General features: G+C 40.1%; 1 protein-coding gene across 2 annotated transcripts in view; it reads left to right on the forward strand.

Moving 5' to 3' along the window:
- ANOS1 (anosmin 1) overlaps positions 1–22140 on the forward strand; it is an 86986-nt gene that overhangs the window by 14653 nt on the left and 50193 nt on the right. Inside the window, exon 2 of one of the 2 annotated variants that reach the window (XM_028727728.2) lies at positions 222–269. The exons of the other annotated variant lie outside the window; for it this stretch is intronic. Within the exon in view, the coding sequence (XP_028583561.2) occupies positions 222–269 (48 nt within the window). The remainder of the gene's footprint in view (positions 1–221; positions 270–22140) is intronic. 2 annotated transcript variants of the gene reach the window in all.

Genomic DNA, 22140 nt, shown 5'->3' on the forward strand with positions numbered 1-22140 from the left:
AGCTTGCGACTGAGCACCCTTGTTATCACCTTGTTGGTCAAGTCAGCAAGGGAAGTTGGCATCACAAAAAACTCTTAGAAAGCCACCAACCTAACCAGAAATGGAAACAAATTCTTGTTTTGTTTTCAGAGTGGGAAAGAGGTACTGTGGGAAGGCACAGGAAATATTGGCCTAGCTTGAGATATGTCACTAATACTTCTACTTTTCTCTCTCTCCCCCAGAATAATGGTTCCTTAGTCTGGTGCCAGAATCACAAACAGTGTTCAAAGGTATGAAACTTCCTCTCTCTCTCTCTCAAAGATACAGTGCAAAAATGTTATCCTTCATTGTACTTTATTGTTTATGGATTGCTATACATTTCATTTTGTCCTGAGCACTACAATGCATTTATTTCCATATTCTTCGCATACAACAAAACTCTTAAAATCTTGTTAACAATGAATATATGTATGTAATCACTTGCTGTATATTAAAACTTTGTGGTAGCTGCTGCTTCTCCTTCTCCTTCTTCTTCTTCTTCTTCTTCTTCTTCTTCTTCTTCTTCTTCTTCTTCTTCTTCTTCTATCCTGCCCTGTAAGAACTTCCCTGCAGTGGCATAGCAAGCCCAGGTGGTACCTGGTGCGAATTTTTTTTTGTCACCCCCTCCCCCCCCCATCGACAGCTCAGGGTAGGCTTGGAAGTCTTGGGTGGGTGCAGAATGTCTGTTCCCTTTCCTATGCCTCTGCACCCCACCCCCACAACTCTAAAGTAACCTAAGCCATTGGAGGAAGTGGGGAGCTTTGCCGCTTTGCCGGGGCACTGGCAAAGCTGTGCAGCTTGTCCTCTCGGGAGCCATGACTCCCGTCCGTCTGTCCGTCCATCCTCCTCCCTCCCTCCCTGGCTTGCTGTAAAGTGGCAAAGTGGGAGCCACTTACGGTGAGCCAGGGAGGGAGGGAGGCTGGGAGGGGGGCCCATGGCTCGCCGTAAGCGGCTCCCGCTTTGCCGCTCAGCAAGCCCGGAGGGAGGGATGGGGAGCCGTGGCTCCCGTCCACCCCTTCCTGGCTCGCTGTAAAGCAGCAAAGCAGGAGCCGCTTACAGCGAACCAGGGAAGAGGGATCCCACCATGGTCTGTATGGTGCTCCAGCGGTGCCAGCGGCAAACCCCTATGTACAGTGCATGTGTGGCATCACTACGTACAGCACATGCATGCGACACTGCACATGCGTTGTACATAGCTGTTTGCCGCCAGCGCCGCTCGAACGCTGCTCGGACGGTGGTGGGAACTTCTGCTCGCGGCTACAGTCGCGAACAGAGGATCTTTCACATGCGGCTGGGGCGGCAGGGCAAGCACCCCATGGGGTGCCTTCTTGTCACCCTCCCAGACGTGGTACTCGGGGTGAATCACCCCCAATTAAACATCTTGGCTCTGTTCTGTTTATAATTAATGGGCAGTAGTCACTGTTAGTTATACTCAGAGTAGACCCATTAATATAACAGAGCTCAATAGCTCACATTTCATACTAAGCCCAAACTATGGCTTAGTGCAAAAAGGCTGGCCTCGTGAGGAGGAGATAGCAGCCCCTTTGGGCAATGTTTTGCTTGGTGTAACATCTGAACCCAATTACAAATGATGGTTAAGGAGGAAATAGCCTAGGCTTGGACAACACACCACACCACACCACACCACACCACACCACACCACACCATGACTTAGCTGCTGCATGGAGCTCAAAAGGCCAGGGAGAAGCAAAGCTCCAGGAGCTATCTTATTTGTGCTGAATGGTAAGACAACATGCAAACCAAGTCATTGAGCATATTCTGAGTATGACTTAGTAGTTGGATACCACCCCGTGGGGTTTTACAGTTGCTTTATTAGAGCTGGATTGTGCCAGTTAATTTTACATGACCTAAAATGTACTTAATATTTATTCTACAAGCAATTCTTGTTCAAGAAAGGAGAAGTGCTTTCCCCTGAGATTATATATTTTATGCTATTCTTTAATTTAATTTCTTTGGTGCTTTCAGCTAGTCTTACTGTTGTCTTTGTGTGTGTGTGTGTTGACTCTTTGACCCTTGAAAGATTAGAGTGCAAGTGAGCTAATAACTATTTGATTCTACTGGAAAAGCATCTTGCTAAGTTGCCTGGAGAGAAGCAACAATTATTATTCAGCTTTAGAGGGTCAGAGTGGAACCACAGGGCTTAGCCACTGACTGCTCTTTTCATTCCCATACAATGCCGAGTGCGTCTATTCCCTGCTTTAGAATTTTACCTTCTAAACTATTAAACCAGTGTTGTAGAAAAATGGTAGGTAAAACAGTATTTAGCCAAAATTTCCATGATTTCATAATGGTACAAGGACATGCACTGCAGTATGCTGAGATCTATATTTAATACGTAGTTGACTTTCTGTAGAATTTATATTAAGTGGGGACCAAAATCTCAGAAGCTCTGAGGTGCTGTAAGGAGTGATATTCAGTGAAGAACTGCCGTGTTTTACGAATTGAGACATTCCATTTGAAACAAAAAGGTACATGGATTTCTCAACAACAATGAATCTTTCACAAGCTGGTGTGTGTGTCTGTGCGTGCAACTCAAATACTTTTTCTGTGATGTTTTCTTTGTGAGTTCCTGACCAGCAGGAAGACTTCAGTTGAGACTTCTATGAGTGCTAACTGGAGGAGAAGTTGGGAGAAGGGCTATTTGTTTTGATTAGAAGAGGAACTGGTTTAACAGAATAGCTACTATACAAGCAAAAATGCAAGTATCGTAATTCTATCTAACCCGCTAAATCATATTATCCTGTAAATACATTTGAGCAGTGGACAGCTGGGTGGCATGACTGTGCTCACCTCTCTTCTGGAAGATTTTGCTGCTGCTTATAGGGAGATAGAGGAAGAGGGGCAAGGTTGGTGTGGTGCAAATGCACTCGTGGGATCAGTGGATTGGCTACACAGTCCATTTCCACTGTCCTGTTCTGTTGCTCCTGCTGTTGCACTTGTATTGCACTGACCTTGTTCCTTCCACCACCTAGTGAGCAGCAGTGACATGACTGACTGGAGGTCAGGTGAACACCACTTCCTCACCAAGCTGTCTGCTACTAGTATTGATTGAATAAATAATATATTTGCTTAACCTTTAAAGTAAGCCTTCTTGTTTATCTGTCTTATGCCTGCTACTGTTTATGTGTCATTTGGGGAATAAGATATTACCAGAAATGGCTGGTAGCAGCAGAAATTAGGGGATTAAGGAAGCAGTTATAGGCCTCATGTAAAATGGATGTTGGTGGGAGTCCTCCACATAAAGGGTCAGTTAGGGAGGTAATCCTCCAAATTTCACAATTACCTAGTTTAGTTTGGGATTAGTTGTCATGTCCTTTATAGAATTTCTGTACAGACACAGGATTTCTTTTAAGAAATAATGTTTAACCCTGGTGTCTCCTCCATTGATTGAGTGATGCAGTTGTGCTGTGAAATAAGGAACATCCATCAAGCTATTTCCCATGTGATGTTCACAAGTGACTCTTTAAATTAGGACTACCAAACTTCATAAAAACCAACGAAGGGCAACAAAGCCTGTCACTGTCTCATGATTGCTGCTGGTAATTAATGTTGACATGAATAGGTTGTTATGACCCAAAGTAAGCTACCTGAAAACAAAACCGTAATGAAACAATGAAAACAATTTCATACATTCATCTGTTCTTCAATACTGTTCTGTTCTGAATGTTCTCTCTCACTCCACCCCCTCTATCTTTCTCTCCCTGTCTCTGACACACACACACACACACACACACACACACACACACACCTTTCTCTCTTTAGGTTAAATTGCCACAAAATTGGTTCAAATGTGAGGGGCAGACTACATTAAATGTTAAGCATATTCATTGCCCCTGAATTCATTATTTTTCATTCAGAAATAACCAGTACTGAATGCCCAATCAGAATTGGTACTTGTTTGTGTATGGGGTGTGTGTAGGAGAGCTTTAGCCCTTTACCCTCTTCTGTGCTATATATCTATGTATATGGGTTGGTATCTAGTTAGGAAATAACAAGAATGCTGGTGTCTGGCAATTGCTAGCTCTTGTGGCACACATGTTCCATGGTTAATCACGGAATAGGACATTTTATCAAGGTGCCTATACACGCCAACTCTGTCCTGGAAAGGAACCATTGCTAGGGGTGGGGTGAACAGTACACCTTAAACAACATAGCCATAGAGCTGTTGCCAAAGGAAGTTGTTATGTGGTGAGTGATTTGTGGCTGAAACAAATAGAACAATGTATGGTGGGGTTGTCCTCCATAATGTTGTGCATCTCGGACCTGGAATGTGTTTCTGGTGCCTAATTTGAGAATCTGAAGATTTGCAGTATCACAGTTCTTAATGCCACAAGTAGGTTCACGTGGTATGGCTGGGTTTGCTTGCCACGGGGAAGTCCAGTTTTAGTATAATTTATTGGCCAAGAAATGATAAGGATGCAATAGCTGTAGAGAGAGCATGGTAGAAGACACAGAAGAGAGTAGGAAGCAAATGTTCATGGAAATCTATTCATTAAACTCGACTTCAACATGAATTTTGGTTCTAAGATATTTATTTATTCAGATTCTGCATTGGAGGAGAAAAGTGGTGACTGACTCATGCTATGGTCCATGTGAGGCTATGCTATTCTGCTATTTTTTGTAAACTGCTTTGAGGTTTTTCGCAATCAAACAGTGTATAAATTTTAGGAAATAAATATATAATGTGCATTGAAGCTCCCTTTTTCCTTCTGTTATATTGGTTCCAGACTCTTGGCAAGTCTTAGTTAAGGCAGTTGACAATGCCTAGGGGAAAGAAAGGGTCAGAATTTAACTTTTATACCAGCATGGTCTACTATTTCAGGTTTCCCAAATTTCTCCATTAACAGCAAATATCAGAACCCTGAAGTTGTTGCTGTTGGATTGTTTGTGGAATATGATAGGCTGCTGAATGTTCTCAAGGATATCTGTATCTTGTCTAATGAAACATCAACTGAAAAAGAGTTAATTAAATCTAAACTTTGTTCCATTGAGTCTTGTCTTTGATTTTTCTTCTTCCTTGAATCCGGCCATTCATTCACAATTATGTACCGCAGTTGATTTAATCTTCTTGTCATCACCTTCAAAGATCTGCATAACCATCATCCCTCCTTAATTATCCATTGCCTGACAAGTGTCAAGTTGTGCTGATTCTGTCCACTCCATTAATACGTCTAAGTGTGCATCCCTGTTTGTCAGTTTCTAATAAGATACCTTTGTGCTGCATGGTTGTCTACAGGCTTCCGTACACAAGCACATTTGGATCCCCCAAAGCCCCCTATATGTCAACAGAAGAAATCACTTCTTCCTCAGCACAATAAGCTGGTTATATATAAACTTCATATAATTTCATGCTGTTGTAATTTGTAATCAGTGGGATTACATGGATGGGAAGGACCCCAACTGCTTTTAAATACTGCTAATTAATTGTTATTAAATAGTACTCATTACTACTAAGGGCTGGTTCATAGTGGGCTAACTTACTTATTTTAGCACTAGCAAGGGTTGCTCATTCCTTTCAGCAATGTAATTTATGAGCCTATAGTTTAGAATTGCAGCTGCAAGAACTTTCTCTGGCACTTTGAAATGTGCATAGGAGACAGAAGTAGCTGAGAACTGTAAACTTCCAGCTCATATATTAAGTTGATCATATGAATGAATGACTTCTGTGAAGGCAACAGGCTACTGCAAGAAGGCCACCCTACTGTGTGAAACAGGCCATTATAGTGAATAAACACTGGTGATATGTTTCTGATGGGATGAATTACTTCAAACATAATTAAGCGTGCAAGCGTTTTATGAGAAAGGAAATTCTACTTTGAGGGAATTTTTGAACACTGATAATTCTACACATTTGAATTCTAGTACTGCAGTTTGAGCACAGTTGAAAACTAAGTGACCAGAGAGCATAATTTAGGGATGCCTATTCAGTGGCATTTACAAGGGCTGGAAATAAGTGGTGATACATCATGACGCACCATGAATCTCAATCTGGTATTCTTTTCCTTTTTCTTCTCTGTGCCGACAATACATTGACAATAGTCATTGATTGATTGACCCAATGGCAAGGCCAAAAGGCCATCTGTAGTCTTCAGAACAGAGAGGATTTTGTGAAAGAAAAGCTAACTAAGGATACAAACGCAGCAGCCAGATAAACATCATGTTTCAGGGGGGAAAAAACCAATTTATTTGTAGAATAGCTCACACTCCAAAATGCTGCTGTGAGCTGTTCTTCAGGCTTCCAACTGGGTTCTTCCCAGAGAGAATGCAGGTGGAAAGATGAGTTAATGATCTAAACAATTAGAGATTTGCTGCACCCTTCCATCTGTCAAAGTCCGCTGAAATAAAAGTGCACAGTTTTCATTTGTGCCTCCAGCATCAAACTCAGCCTGAAATCATGTTGTGATTTGCCCTGCCCCATGGTACTGTCATTCTTACGGTAAGTGTTCTATGTTTTCATGCTGGGAGACTTCTATCAAACATATTAGTGTGCATTTGAGGACTAATGGGAACATTTCATTACAAAAAATACAAATATAATTCTACGAGCAGCCCTTTCGTTTGGAAAGTATGCTGAGTTACTGTTGTATGGTTTATAAAATTGCATCACAGCTCTAAATTTTTTTAAAAAAACATGCAAGGTTGTAACTTTATAGTAGAGCAATGGTTTTAAGTATTACCTGTGAGAGAGTGGGATAAGTTATTTTTGAAATCAGGCTTTATACCAACAGAGAAAAAAAGAGAATGGCTTCCTCTACTGGTGTATCTTAATAAAAATAAAAATGCTGATTTATTTTAAAATGTGGCATATTCACAAAATATGTATGAAAATTATGGTAATATGGATGATATTTGAAATTGGGGCACATTTTACTTCGAATATCTTGGGGTATATTTGCTTAGAATGTGTTTTAGCTTTAAAAATATACCTAAGAAAGCATGTTGCTTACCTTTCCCATACATGTGATGACCTTAAATCACGTCCAAAATCTATTTCGGGGGCCTAATCTGGCCCGTCAGTCAGTCAGTCAATCAATTTAATCTGGACCCCGTGGCAGTATATGCCCTGGTGTAAAATCCTAAAAAAAAGCTCAACAACCTTGGTCGGCTCTGACACATGTTCACTTCATTAAATCTGGCCCTCTTTGAAAAAAGTTTGGGCACCCCTGCATAAAGGAAAACAGCATTCTACAAGCCTATCTTCACTTGTCACTGCTCATGCAATTTGCTATATAGGGATTTCTTATCTGTAAGAGTTAAAATGTTTTGGGGTGCTTATAAATTACAAAGTAGCAGAGCTGGATTTATAATGCAGCAAATGATATAGATCCTGTGCATATTCCTACTAACAAAATGGCCAAATGCACACAGTAGTTGACTCATTCAACTCTTGCTACCAAGTGTCATGGATTGGCTGGATGCAGGGGAGTGGAGGGAGGCACCAGTTGAGGAACCCCCAAGAAGGCTCAGAGCCAGGAGATTGGTGGTATGATGACAATGAATGATCAGAGGGAGAAGAGGAAGCAGATGGTGAGGAGGAGGTGCTGGAAGCTGAAGAGGCAACATGGTTTAGTGAGCAGGAAGAGTCTGTGGCATAGAGCAGTCTAGAAGCAGAGGCTGGAGAGGAGGGAGACCAAGAGGCAGCGATGAATCAGGTTAGTGTCCCTCTGGCAGTGGCGAGGGCTAGGTGGGTGTGGTGGAGTCTGTTCATCCTATGTGCCTTGCCCCGCCCCAGGCACCATGGAAACACACTCCCTCATTGCCCTAGTTTAGAATGATGGGAGCAATGGTCCATCAGCATCTGGAGCTGAAGAAGTTTCCCATTCCTGCCTTACCTTTGACAAAACACATTACAGAATTCCTTTTGTACAAGTAGCCAGCGTTTAGAATCCTGTCCATATCAATAAGTATTAAGATTCCCGCATTTTTCTTAAAGAATCTCTCCACTTTGGAAACAATTGCTAACAAAGAAGTTACCATCAAGCCCCTTCAATGGATGGCTGACTTCAAAAGTGGAAGCATGTTTCCTGTTGATGTGATTAGAACACTTGTTTGCTTAACAGTTTCAAACCCTTCTGCCTTGTGCCTATCTATCAAAAGACAATAGCTGGCCATGCTGAAAAACAGCTGCTTTAAACTACCCTTTAAAAGCTGTTCTTTTCCAGTTCTAAATGCTCTTTATGTTTCAGACGTTATTTTCTTTTGCATTAAAAACGCCTTGTTAAATGCAGATGCAATCTATGCTTTCAAGTGTACTTTCTTGCAGTAAATACACAGGAACTTGCTTCAGATGTATTGAAGGATAGGGTGTTCTAACATTACGATGTGTCTGTCAGAATTGAGCTAGTTGTATGTAATTCCCTTTATACTTGCAGTTTCTGTAACCATTGAGGAGAGAAGGAGCCATTTATCAGTAAGAAGGATTTGCGTTTCATGTTTAGTGACACCCTGCATTTACTCACTGATACAAATTTCCACTAAGATTATATTTTGCAGAGGAAACCACTGGGTGTCTTGCTTCTCTCTTCTACTGAATTATTTGTCCCTGTTTTGATCACTGTATTCTTGGTCTGTAACTGAATTGTTGAACTTAACTTGCCAAGGATAAAGTATTCATTGCTGAGTACTGCTTTCCCCTCGCTCCAAAGGACACAGAATCATTGCTAACTTCTGAATTGTGCCACTGTTGAGGACTAGTAATGTAAACCTCACAGCTTTTTCCTAATGAAACATTTGAGGCTTAGTTTTACATCTCCAGCTATAGTATATGCGTGTCTGCTCAATAAAGGGATGTGGGGAAAAGTGGTGTACCAAGGCTTTTAAAAAAGCACACACAAAAAGATACTTATTAAGGCTGGCATTTTGAAGCAGTAAATGCTCCTTTAATGTGGCTTTATCTGCTTCAGTGAGCACTGTGTTGAGAATCTGGGATATTCACACTGCAGATTCTGACCAAGCCCCTTTTCCATTCTTTTGAGCAATTTGGGCACAAAAACAATCCTTTCCTAGAACTTTTAGCAAAAGCAACTGAACTATGCAGGCTAATCAGCTGTAAATCTTTGCCATCTATAAAGCAGTTGATTAAGTGCCATGTAACAGTAGTTCAATCAGTGCCGAAGCAGAGTTGATCAAACAGATTTAAAGACAGACAGTGCTTTGAGACAGTAGACAAATTAACAGTCAAGTCTATTTCAAAGTAAGTAACAGATTTACTGCGTAAAACCTTTAAACAGCATTCCCATGTCTCTAGTCGCACAGTTTTCCGTAACCTTTGTATGTCTTGCTCTCCGTAATTGGGATTGGAGAAAAGGTATGAAATCAATGGCTCTAGGACTTACAGATGTAAAACTTGCAGAAATTTTGAAGCCATGTAAAAGCAGTACGTGTGTGTGTGTGTGTGTGTGTGTGTGTGTGTGTGTGTTTCGCCCCTAGGGAAAAAGTGGAAATTTGGGAAAACATTGAAATATTTTGTTTTGTTTGTCAAACATTTTCATATCACAGGAGAAGTATGATGTATAACTTTGAAGACTGTCTTCAGAGGAGTAACCATATTAGACTAGTTTTTGTTGCAAGGGACTAACAACTTCATTATGGCACAAGCATTCTTGAACTACAGCCCACTTCCTCAGATTCATGAAACAAGCCACACTGAACACTGAGTCTCACTTTTGAGGAAACATGGATAATATTGTTATTTGATTTCATCGAGTGGACCAAAATTCTAGTATTATGAGAGAGAAATTTCTCTTATTTCATAAAGTCATATTATGTCCCAGTTGCCTTTTACCTAAATAAAGAAGTCCCAATACCTTAGCTTTTCCTTATAATCTGGAACTTCATGAAAGTTTTAGATACTTTTCTACACCTTTTCCAGCTCTACAAATAAGCTTTTTTTGAGGTTGAGTTGAGCAAGAACTGTATGCAGCATTTTACATACAGTTGCCCTATACATTTGTATAAAGGTTTTATAATACCAAAAGACTTAATTTAAATACTTGATAATTTTTAACATGTCCTTTTCACCATTACTATACTTGGTTGATATTTTTATTGAAAATTTCACCTTGATATCTTTTCTGATTATTACTATAATTTCAGACCTCATTAGTTTATAGGTGAAATTAGAACCCCATCCCCTGCCATGGCTACAACTTTATATTTACTTAACAATGAACTTCTTTTCAGCATATTGTTGCCTGTTGAGCCCAGATTGGAGAAATCCTTTGGAGTTACTTGATTTTTCCATTTTCCCATTTTTAATACCATATTGAATATTTTGGTGCTGTCCACCAACTTTGCTACCTTTGATTCAAACCTACTTATAAATACATGAAATAGAACATTTATTCCAAGCACAGGTAGGGGACCTCACTACTTTTTTGTTTAAATTGTGAAAATTGTTGTTTTACTCCTACCCTTCATATCATGATCTTTAATCACTTACTGATCTAGAAGAAACCCAGTCCTGCAAAGGATCAGTGAAACAGGATTTCTGCTTGCAGAAGCCTTTCTGACTCCTCCTATCAGCAGTGCTTGTTCTTCTATATGATTAACAGTTCTAGCACTGAATAATGCTTTCAACTCATGTGCCTTGACAGATCCCTGTTACAATATCTACCTTCTAGTCATTTGGTTAGAAGGCTGACTTTTAGTGGTGAGTTGCATATTTGTGTTACAAGATAGACAATTTTATTTGACAACATTAAGAACTCTCATTGTGTGCCATTTGGACCTAAATATGTATTAATTTGTAATGTGTCAGTTAACTACAGTGGTGCCCTGCAAGACGAATGCCTTGCAAGACGAAAAACTCGCTAGACGAAAGAGTTTTCCGTTTTTTGAGTCGTTCCGCAAGACAAATTTCCCTATGGGCTTGCTTCGCAAGACGAAACGTCTTGCGAGTTCTTGTGAGTTTGTTTCCTTTTTCTTAAAGCCGCTAAGCCGTTAATAGCTGCTAAGCCGTTAAAAGCTGCTAATAGCCGCTAAGCCGCTAATAGCCGTGCTTCGCAAGATGAAAAAACCGCAAGACGAAGAGACTCGCGGAACGGATTAATTTCGTCTTGCGAGGCACCACTGTAATCCTAGCGTCCTGTTGCTCAGTGATTTAGTAGGTGGTGGAAGATGTTATAGCACAGTTTAGATGAAGGACACTAAACTTTGACTAGCAAAAACCAAAAACAACCCTACTTGACAGGGCCTTTATCCAGAAGCCTTGTTTTTACTTTTACTGACAATATTATCAGTGGAGGATCAATGGCTTCTCAGCAATGCACCAGGGGAGGAAAGAGCACATGCTTGCTGCAATCCTGATAATTATGAGCCCCAGTGCTGATGCTATCTGCATTTTAAAAATATTTTGTGTCAAACATAAAAATGCATTTAACCATTTCTGATTTGGTCCTGCGATGTAAATGAAGAAGACATTTCTGATTTGAAAAAGCCACACCAGGCTCCGTTCATCATTTGGTATATAATTCTCTTGAAATTTCAAACTAGCCCACAAGTTCACTATTTTAGTCCTTTCTTTCTTTTTGTCTGAGAAAAACAAGTCAAAACAAATGCACAATTTATTTTGGAGCTTTTACCATGTTTGTCTCTTCTCCAGTCATTACCTGGAAAATATATACTCTTTTGCTTGCCTCTCTATCCTTATATTTACTCCTACAGGGCAAACTGCAGCTTTGCTGAGGGTTGGAAGAGGGAAAGGAAGTATCTTGAACAGGGAAGCTGTATATTTACAGGATTAAATCCCCTTCCTTCATAATTGGGTCATAATCAACTTGGAAACCCTCACAGTTGCTTTTAAGGGGAAAACGTTGGGATTCCAGATCATGGATCATCTGAATTTCAGTTGGTTTGGTCCTAATGTTGGAGGGGGAGAATGAGTGGACAGCCTTTCTTATCAGCTCCCCAGGAGAGACTCTCTTGAACTTCTGTTTGTTGAATGACTTGTTTTGACCGGGTTACTGGTTTTGTGTATTCAGGGGGTTGACATTTACAGTTAAATCTAAGTTTTGTTTCATTGCAAAAGCATCTCATTAAAAGAGCTTCTGGTTTCAGTTTTGGCTTGACTTCTTCCTCCCAAGAAGTCAAGATACAAGGGGCAATATAAAACCTTTTACACAAGTGTCAAGCTACTCACTATTCATTAAGGTTAGTCATCAATGCAAACACTGATTTTACAGGACTTGATGGATGAATAAGACCATACAGATGATCATTTCACCACGTGCTTTTCCATAGACCTGCATTTCATATGTGGCAAAGTACTATATTTTTCCCTCTTGAGAAGATGATATAGATGACCAACTACTCTGGAATGAGACAGTGCTCTCTGCAGGATTGTTGCCATCTGTATAGGCTCAGTGTTTTAAGAGACACATACCCATCACTTCTCCCCTTAAAAGATGGGTCTTGATCCAGTGCTTCTCTGTGAGCTAGATATTTTTGTTCTTGGGTGGCAAAAGTGCTGATTTGGAGTTTGGCTGTGCTCAGCAGGAAGGGAGCTGTCCGCTTAACGGTTGTTAATATTTGTTTGGTTCTGGACTATACTGCTGTCTGATATCTGTAACTCTCATTATTCACTCACTGGGTGGCAGTTACGGATGTAAAGTTCATTAAAAGCATTTGCTGAGAAAAAATTTAGGCAGGGTCAGAAGTTGTTGCTTGAAAACTTGCACAAGATGGACAGCTGACACCTACTATTTAAGCCTCTGAAAACAAATATCCATCCATTTTTAGCTATCTGCGAGGAAATTACAGATTTGCTAAGTATTTCTTAAATTACAGCTGGCAACTAAATGGGAGGTGGACATTTCCTCCCCTTTGGTGGTGTTGGAGTAAACTTCAAGTTTGTTTACATTTTCTGGTATCCTTATTTTGGTTAAGTATATCTACATGACAATGGCATTGGGTAATTGAATAATATCGCTGTGGTTGCTGGACATTCTCTAACTAAAGTTATTAATATCTTTTTAAAGATTTGAAAATCAGTATTTTTTAAATACCGCCACTTGTAAAATTTGCTATAGAGATGTGAATTTAACATCGAAAAGATGAAGAAATGTTATGAACTAGTACCACATCCCCACATAGCACAACACCGTGTAACCTGAACATAAAGTTTTATTCCTTGTAATGTTTCATCCTTAGCAACAGTAAAGACCTAAGCTTTATGTGGGATCATATAATTTATCTACTCTGAGCATCCTCCTGTGTAAGCATTGGTTGTAAACTTTTGGTACTTGCGGTCATTGCTTCTGTACAGATGGGATTCTCAGGACAAATTGGCTATTGTTGTTGCTTATTTTGTTTATGAATTGCTTACCATGAGGTTTCTTGAAGTTATTTGCAATAAAAATGACATATAAAACTGTTACATATATAAAAATAGTTAAATACAATTGCATATAAAAACAATTGCAAGAACGGTAAATATAAAAACAGTTTAAAACATCAAAACATACATAAAATCAATTCAGATCCAGGACAGATACCAACTGCAATAAATATTTTAGATGTGTTGGTAAAAGGCAATTCTAGCTAGTGAGGTTACCTGGGCCTAGAGTGACAGAGATGGATCTAAGAGCACATCCGGTTTATAAGCCTGCTCCTTCAGGCAGAATACAACCTTATCCAAAGCAGGCAGTTGACCAATTGCCTGGACTCAGGAGTAGCCCACCCACAGCACCTCCAGCTTGCCAGGATTGAATGTCAATTTATTGGCCCTCATCCAGCCCACAACTAAGTCCAGGCTCCAGTCCAGGGCTTGCACAGTCTCTGCTGATTCAAAGAAATAGAGCCGGGTATCAGTGGCGTACTAATCACACCTCACCCCAAATCTAATGAGTGCTCTCAATGGCCTCATGTAGATGTTAAATAGAGGCATCTTGTGGTGCAGTTGCCAGGGGGCAACACTTAATCACCCAGTGCTATTATCTGAAACCAATCCTGGATATTGGACTTTTCTAAAGGCAGGCTGAACTTCAGGAGGACCACCAAGAATGCCCCATCAGAAGATCTTGATGGTCTGGTGGAGCACGGCCCTTAAGTACTTTAGGCTCAAGTTGTTTAGGGTTTTTCAAACTAGCACAAGAACCTTAAACCTGGCCTGGTACCAAAGTGGCAAATGTTGTAAAGAATACAAGAAGACCTTTATATAAAATGATAAATAGTAGTGTAACATTTGTATCCTACTCTCCCCATTGAGGAATTTAGGGGAGTTTATCCCCATTTTATCCTCCCACAAGCCTGTAGGGTAGGTGAAGGTGAGCGTGAAGTACTTAGCCAAGGTTATCCTTGTATCTTTTCTGTGACAACAAGATCTGTAACACTAATAATAATAAAAAATTTATTTATACCCTGCCCATCTGGCTGGGTTTCCCCAGCCACTCTGGGTGGCTCCCAGCTGAATATTAAAAACACAATACAGAGTTAAACATTAAAAACTTCCCTAAACAGGGCTGCCTTCAGATGTCTTCTAAAAGTAAGATAGGTCTAGTTGCTTATTTCCTTGACATCTGATGAGAAGGCATTCCACAGGGCAGGCGCCACTGCCAATAAGGTTCCCTGTAACCTCACTTCTCGCAGTGAGGGAACCACCAGAAGGCCCTCGGTGCTGGACCTCAGTGTCCGGGCTGAACAGTGGGGGTGGAGACACTCCTTCAGGTATACAGGACTGAGGCCGTAACTTATACATACGAGATCAGTATTTTAGACAAAACTATACAGTTAGCATATACTGAAGAATCAGAAAGTGAATTAGTTTGTTTCCAGCATTATCTCAGGTAAAACTGAAAGATACATGCAGCTTCGTGAAGTGTTAAATTCTGAGTTTCACAATTTCTTTTAAAATACAGTTTAAAAAGCAACATTTGTATTTAGTTTTGATGGGTGAACAATTTCAGCTTGTTGGATATAGAGCTGTTTAACACCTTAATTAGAAACCAGGATGAAACTTGTGTCACTTGGAACAAGAAGCTTAGTGTGTTTGGGACATCTGTCATGGCAAAGTCAAGACTATAAAGTTGTCAGACCTTCTTTGACCTTTTTGCTTCTTTATTTACTCTGATGATTTCGGTTTAGCACCTATTTTCACACTTGATATTTAAATTGCTACAGGATACACTGCTTTGTTTGATAAGAAGGCATCCTAATTGTTGTTTACTATGTGGAACAATTAATCCATTTTTATTTATTTAAAAGTCACAGACCTTTTAAAAGTATATGTGTTTAATGCCTGCTTTCTTACTTCTTCAAATACAAATGATTACCATGGTTGGGAAATTTTAGGATCATGGCCAGTCCTTCTTCATGACCTCATTGAAGCAGAACATTATGTGCATCAGCAGTTACATGAGCTCCACTGTTGTACCCAATTTGCACATTGAGTTATATTCTATCAAGCTTGTGGATAACATGATACTGTGTCCTTGTTTGATTATGGATCACAGTTACTGTGAATGCTGCAAGAACAGTAAATAGAGCCTGGAAGAGCTGTCAAGTCCCCACTCCCCCTTGCCATGACTTTTCAAGGCAATGTCATGTAATTTTATCTTTGCCTTGTAGTAAGAAAAGATTTAACTGTGTTACATTGAGCTTTTATCGCTCACAACCTAAAAATGCCACTTGCTGTATACAATACAAGTGAAAAGACACTAGCTACATTCTTAAGAACTTTAAAGAAAATAAAATCAATGGATGCCCCTCCTTTGTTCTTGGTAATGGACAGAATTAACCCAGTTACTTGTTTCTTAATGCTGGTTGAAGCATTAGCATTCAGAGTCTTTGGAGATCCCTATTTGGCTGAACATTAAATAATTTTAGTTTGGACTTGTCTATTTTTGCCTTTTGAAATATTCTAATATTCAGATATCCCCAATTTATGTAGCAGGGATCTGTTGTTAGCAATTTTCTACACACATATGGCTGTTCTCCAGAAGTCTTTTGATCTTGTGGCGCAAGGCAAAACTCATGGCATCTGAATTGTCTGATTAATTTTCTGTTAGCTCATGTCAGCATTTTTCATGCCATCATTAAAAGTACTTACAGTATTTCATATTTTGTTGATTAAAGGCATATCAACACTATTAGTAATACTCTCATCCACAGCGAATGGTTGATCATGCTCATGCTCAGAAGCTACTTGGAGAGGTGTATGTGTAGTATTCACAACATTTCTTTTCACATATTTGCCTCCCTATGTGATTAAAAATGTGCATTTGAGTCTTTACAAATTGACTCGGGGAATATCTCTTGGAGAGAGATGTACTGAATGCTATTGAGCTTGTCAGATTTGAAGTCCAAGGCCTGATTTGTTCTCCAGTTAACTTATTCATACATAGCACCTTTTCCTGAGCCTTCTGGGCCAAGGTCCATATGCATGGTAACCTTTTAAGGGGAAGTGATGTGTGTAAGTTGATATTATAACAGATCAGTAGTGATGATGTGAAGTGTGTGCTCTATGTGGAGGTGATCATGGGCCTTGGAGGTGGAACATTTCCTTAACATGTGATGCCGTATGAATGGGAAATGAGTGTGCCTTTCCTCCATGTTTTTGACTCAAACTGCTAGCCCAGTGAGCACATAAACTGGACCTTGGAGTTGTGTTTCAATTTACAGTAGAAATTATTGATTTATATTATTCAGAAGATATTTGGGGAAGCTCAGTGGCAGAGCACATCCTTTTCATGCCAAAGATCCCATATTCAATCCCCAGCATCTCTAGGTGGAGATTGGAAAGACTCTTGCCTAACACAACATACTGGGGAGCCGCCACTACCAGTCAATGTGGACAATGTTGAGCTGGATGGGACCCACTGTCTGACTCAGTAGAAGGTACCGTCCTTTGTTCTTGGCCCCATTTTTACACGTTTGGCTAGAATACTGAATTTTCATAAAATAGCATAATTAATAGCATATGCTTACGTTAGCATGATAATATCTGCCCACAGTAATATCTGATGGTAACAATATGACTCTGCTTCTAAAAATGACCTGCAGAGATATAAAATTTTCCAGTTGTTCAGTATGTCCCAGTAATTGAACTTGGGGAATGCAATTTCCATGGGTTTTGTTCTCACTTGTGCTTCTGGATCAGTACCAGGTAAAATCCGTTAGAAAAGTGTTAGGTCCATGCCATACACTCTTAGGGGCAAGAAAGGGGAACCATTTTATTATGTCCTGCTTGGTCCCCTGTTCCCATCTTTGCTTTTTTCATATGAGATCAACTGTTTGAATCTAGCTTCACTTTTGTCTTGCTATTTTAACATTTTGTGGCTTGCAAATGTTCTTTTTTTCAACATTTACTCAATAGAACAAAAGGATCTGCCATTGAGAAGATACTCTCATTTCTATATTTAAACCTTCAGTCATATGGGGGGGGAAGGTGAAATAGATGTGTATCTTTAAAAAGTACTACTTTGGTTTGTGTTCTGTGACTCAACTGTTTTTAAAATGCCCTCCCCCATCCACCCGAATAACTATTCCTTTGCTGAAAACATGTGTGCTCCTGATGAATGTCCCAACTGTAATACCCACATATTTTCTCTCTGCTTCAGAGAAACCCATACGTCTTCCATTTGCAAGTTTGTAAATTTAAAATTAGGCTGAAACAAACAGAAATGTAAAGAAAGTATAATTTATTTGCCCCTGACCACCTGGAACAGCAATTGTGCTGATAAAGAGGCTCAAAGGATTCATGAAATAAAATCCCTAAATGCCAAATGCTTTAAAGCTTTGCTTTTTTTTCTTGTTGCAAATCTTTCATTGTAGTCAGTGTGAGTTCTTAGTGTGAAAAGGAAGTTATGACCTGGCAAACATTTACTGCTCTGTAGATATTCTCATGGAAGCTTTCCACAAATCCAAGCAAGGTGAAATTATTTAAGTAAGAAATTGAACTGGATTAGAAGGCTATAAAAATCAGGGCATATTACTCCTGAGATGATATTGTGTTTCATGTGTTTCATGTTTTATTTTCCAATTTGGCTAAGGGATACTGACTTTCAAGAATCTGAACATTATATTTGGTAACGTCGTGTGTGGGAAGCAGTGGTGTTTTTCTAGAAAAAGAGGTGTCAGAACTCACCATGAACATCTCCCTTGTTCTCTTAGAATGACAATGGTGCCCACCTAAGAGGCGCCAGAACTGAGTTCATGTGAGTTCTCCCTGAATAAAAGCCCTGGTGGGAAATATTGCAGAACAGAAGTTAAACATATGGTGCACCTATATTATAAGGAGTCTGTGCTCTGGCTTTACATGCTTGTGTAAGGTGCAAGACCTGCCTAATAAACAGGTAAGGCAAAGTAGAGTTCTAAGGTGGAGAGGAAGTTCATCTAGTAGAAGGAAGAACTGGGAAAACTGAAACTGGTTCTCACCTCAGCCCAGGGCAGGAGGGCTCAGAGAAGCTCTTGAAAGACTTCTCTATGAGGGAACATCATAGCTTGGATTCAGCATCAGGAAGGTTGAAATAAGTCTTGTGGAAGTTTCCTAGTGAGAACGAGAGGAGTTTGATTTTTGATTCTAGCGTTGCACTAGAAGCAAGGCTTGGCTACTGCTAAGGAAAATCAAGGAGTGGCAGTTTCCATCAGCAGAAGTTTGTGAGGCAGGTGGTACTGTTGCTATTTACCCAGCAAGGCCAGGGGAGCTATGGTTGGCCTGCAGGTATGTGCACACTTGTGGGGAAGCCATCAAACTAGAACTCCCTCAACCTCTGTGTGCTGTGTCCTGGTGAGTGGCAGTGCTACTGCCCATAGGAGGACACCATTGCCACTCCCTCATACCCCACTGATTCTCCACATGTCCCTCTTTCTTCATTTGCATTTCTAAACATTCAATTTCCCACCTTCATCTACCCCTTAACTCTTTATGGCTTGGTGGCCTCCCCCCCTAAAATTATCACAGTGATAGTTTAAAAATGTTATGGCAGTACGTGTTATCAGGCTTATTAGTAATGGTTCTCTCAGCTTGATCTGGTGTTATGATGCTTTGGGGTGTGTGTATGTGTAGTGTCGTTTTTTAATAAAAACACAAGTTATCCCATATACCTTCTTCTTAATTCCTTCCCTCCCCTGTGCTCAAAGCACATATCAAGATGGCAGCCAAGTGATAGTTAAAATGCTTATGTTTTCTTTGCTAAAATCCCTGTGGTGCAAATCTGGATTTTGCTTTTTTTATTTGGAATGGGACTTGGAAGCTTTCAGACAACTGATAAATTTTGGACACAAATTTTCTAAGAATGGAAATTGGATATAGTATTCCATGAATAACAGGAAATGTGCAGCCAGCAGAAGAGCATTAGAATAGATCTTTCTTTGTGGTGGGTGGCTTTTTATTTATTTTTCCAAATATTAGTGCCAAGCAGAAGTTTGTATGACTCTTACAATTCCAAAAGATGCTTAATGCTGGTATAAGTTTCTCTAAGCTGTGTTGGCTTTGCTGTGCATAAAAACCTTCTGATTATTAGCTTCAAGCTAACTTGGATGAGGTGAATCTGTCAATTTTGGTTTCTCATTTTACAATCTTAAATTTAGTTCTTCATATTTCCAAATCAGTTTGTGATTTTTTTTAAAATAAAACCCCTCATAAAAACTTGGGATTTTAGTGCAAATTTCCCTAATAGAATATATAGTGTACATTTTTGTATGCAATTTTGCCTTTATATAATTTCTGCAAAGCAATTTCCATAATAGACTGCATTTTTGTATGTGAACTGTGGTTTAAGTGTGCATAAAATGCATGTATTAGCAAAGCATTACATTTTTGAGCACATTACTTGCCTGGAAAACTGCTCTGCAAAATCCAGGAAAATTCCAATTTTAAAAGATCAGTGTGTTTTAGTTTGTGTATTGCAGTGATGGCTAAACTTGGCCCTCCAGCTGTTTTGGGACTACAACTCCCATAAGCCCTAGCTAACAGGACCAGTGGTCAGGGATGATGGGAACTGTAGTCCCAAAACAGCTGGAGGGCCAGGTTTGGCCATCACTGGTGTATTGGTTCGAAAGGTGCAAATTAGGTAGTTTCTCACTGAAATGCAAATAAGATCAAATTTGTCCCCCATTCCTAGTAAAAACACACAGATTTGCAATATTAAAGTTTTGACTTGGTCTCCCACTTTCATTCCTGCTTTGTTGTAATAAGCAAAGCAGCTCTATGGGCCTGGAGAGGGAAGATATTGGCTGTGTCTTCTTGATCCTCCAAAAGGGCTTGGGCTTTGGCAGTAGAAAATGAATTTAGTTTTTTGTGCAACTTGTTCATCAGTTGTCAGCATCAGTGACTGGAGAGGCCCCCTGTACAGTTGGCAAGTAGGGAAACAGATGTGAAAATACAGCCTCCTACCTAATATACTGTGTTTTTTGCGCCATAAGACACACCTGACCATAAAACGCACCTATTTTTTTGAGGAGAAAAACAGGGAAAAAATATTCTGAACAAAACAGTGGATGTATGATTTTTGTGGTTCATGCTGTGGCCACAGACATGTGATTTGACGGTGAGTTTGGGGTAGCCCAATGCAAAATCCTGAGAAACCATGTGGACCCGTGCTTTGTAACCATGTTTTTGTGCCATTGCAGCCCCACGAAACAGTGGATGTGTGATTTTTTGGGTGCAGGCTGTAGCCATGGACATGCTATGTGATCTGATGGTGAATTTGGGGTGATCCAATGCAAAAATACTGAGGATCCATGGGCTTTTACCTCCCCCCTCCCAGGCAGCCTCGTCCCTTATCTCCCTTCTGATTGCTTGCTGATCAGCTGCTTCCTTTCAACACCCACTAACCCTCTTGTTTGCCTTAGTGTCTTTTCCTTAGCTGAAGCAGTTTTTTGTTCCTCCTTTTCTTCTAATTTCTCTCCTCGTTGCTTGTTTTAGTATTCCTGTCTCCTCTCCTTGCAAGTTCGCTGTCTTTACCTCCCCCCTCCCCTGGCAGCCTCCTTTACCAGCAGCCTTATCTCCCTCCTGATCGCTTGCCAATCAGCGGCTTTGTTTCAACATCCATTTCCCTCTTTTTTTAAAAAAGGGGGGCCCGGAAAGCATGATCTGCTTTTCGCCTCTGGGCAATTCGGCTCCAGGGACCACACATTCACTCCATAAGACGCACAGACATTATAGGAAGAAAAAAGTGCGTCTTATGGAGAGAAAAATATGGTACTTTGAAAAAAACGTGTTTTGCTACATGTGCTTGTTGAGAAGACACATATACAGCAGATAATATATCTGTAGTGTTGTTCACTGCTTTTTTCCTGATATACTGAAGTTAATAACTTGGACATTGCATGGGGCAATAGGGGATTAGTGTGTCTGTGATTGTAAGTATACAGCAGAGGTCAACCAAAGATGTTGAAAGGGGAGTTTTAAAGAGGCTGAACTGGAGCACACTCTGAAAAACTGGAACTCAATGTCATGAATCTTGGTTCTTACCTCTTCCCTTCCTCTTTTGACATTACTGTAATGAGCTTTTTAAAAGGCCATTTCTTAGTTCTTGTAGCCACTGTTATAATATTCCTTGTTATACAAGCTAAATTGTCCTGAAGCCATGGCTGACCATTTGCTACCTGCCCTATAGGTCTGTGGGTATTGTGATTCATACATGTGAATGCAGTATTGCTTCTCCTAATGCTTTCTGGGGAGGACTGTTTGGGCACACATGTTTCAGTATACGTCATGCAAAAATGGACTTCAGGCTTTTTTTAGGAACGTAGGCCTTATGAGTCAGACATCTGTTTTGTCCACCTCAGTAATGTTTGTAGTGAAGACTTCATACTTTGTCAGTGTCTTTCCAGCTTTTCAGGAAGTAGACTTTTTTCCTAGAAGTACACCTTTCCATTTGTTCTAGAATTGGGCTGCAGCCTGAAAAGATACCTTTAGTGGAAATACATTGGCATTGCATTCACACAAAGAGCTAACCTAATACAGTGGTACCTTGAGTTAAGAACTTAATTCGTTCTGGAGGTCCGTTCTTAACCTGAAACTGTTCTTAACCTGAAGCACCACTTTAGCTAATGGGGCCTCCTGCTGCTGCCACGCCGCTGCTGCGCAATTTCTGTTCTCATCCTGAAGCAAAGTTCTTAACCCGAGGTACTATTTCTGGGTTAGCAGAGTCTGTAACC

This window comes from Podarcis muralis, chromosome 4 (assembly GCF_964188315.1).
Source record: "Podarcis muralis chromosome 4, rPodMur119.hap1.1, whole genome shotgun sequence".
Lineage (NCBI taxonomy): Eukaryota > Metazoa > Chordata > Lepidosauria > Squamata > Lacertidae > Podarcis > Podarcis muralis.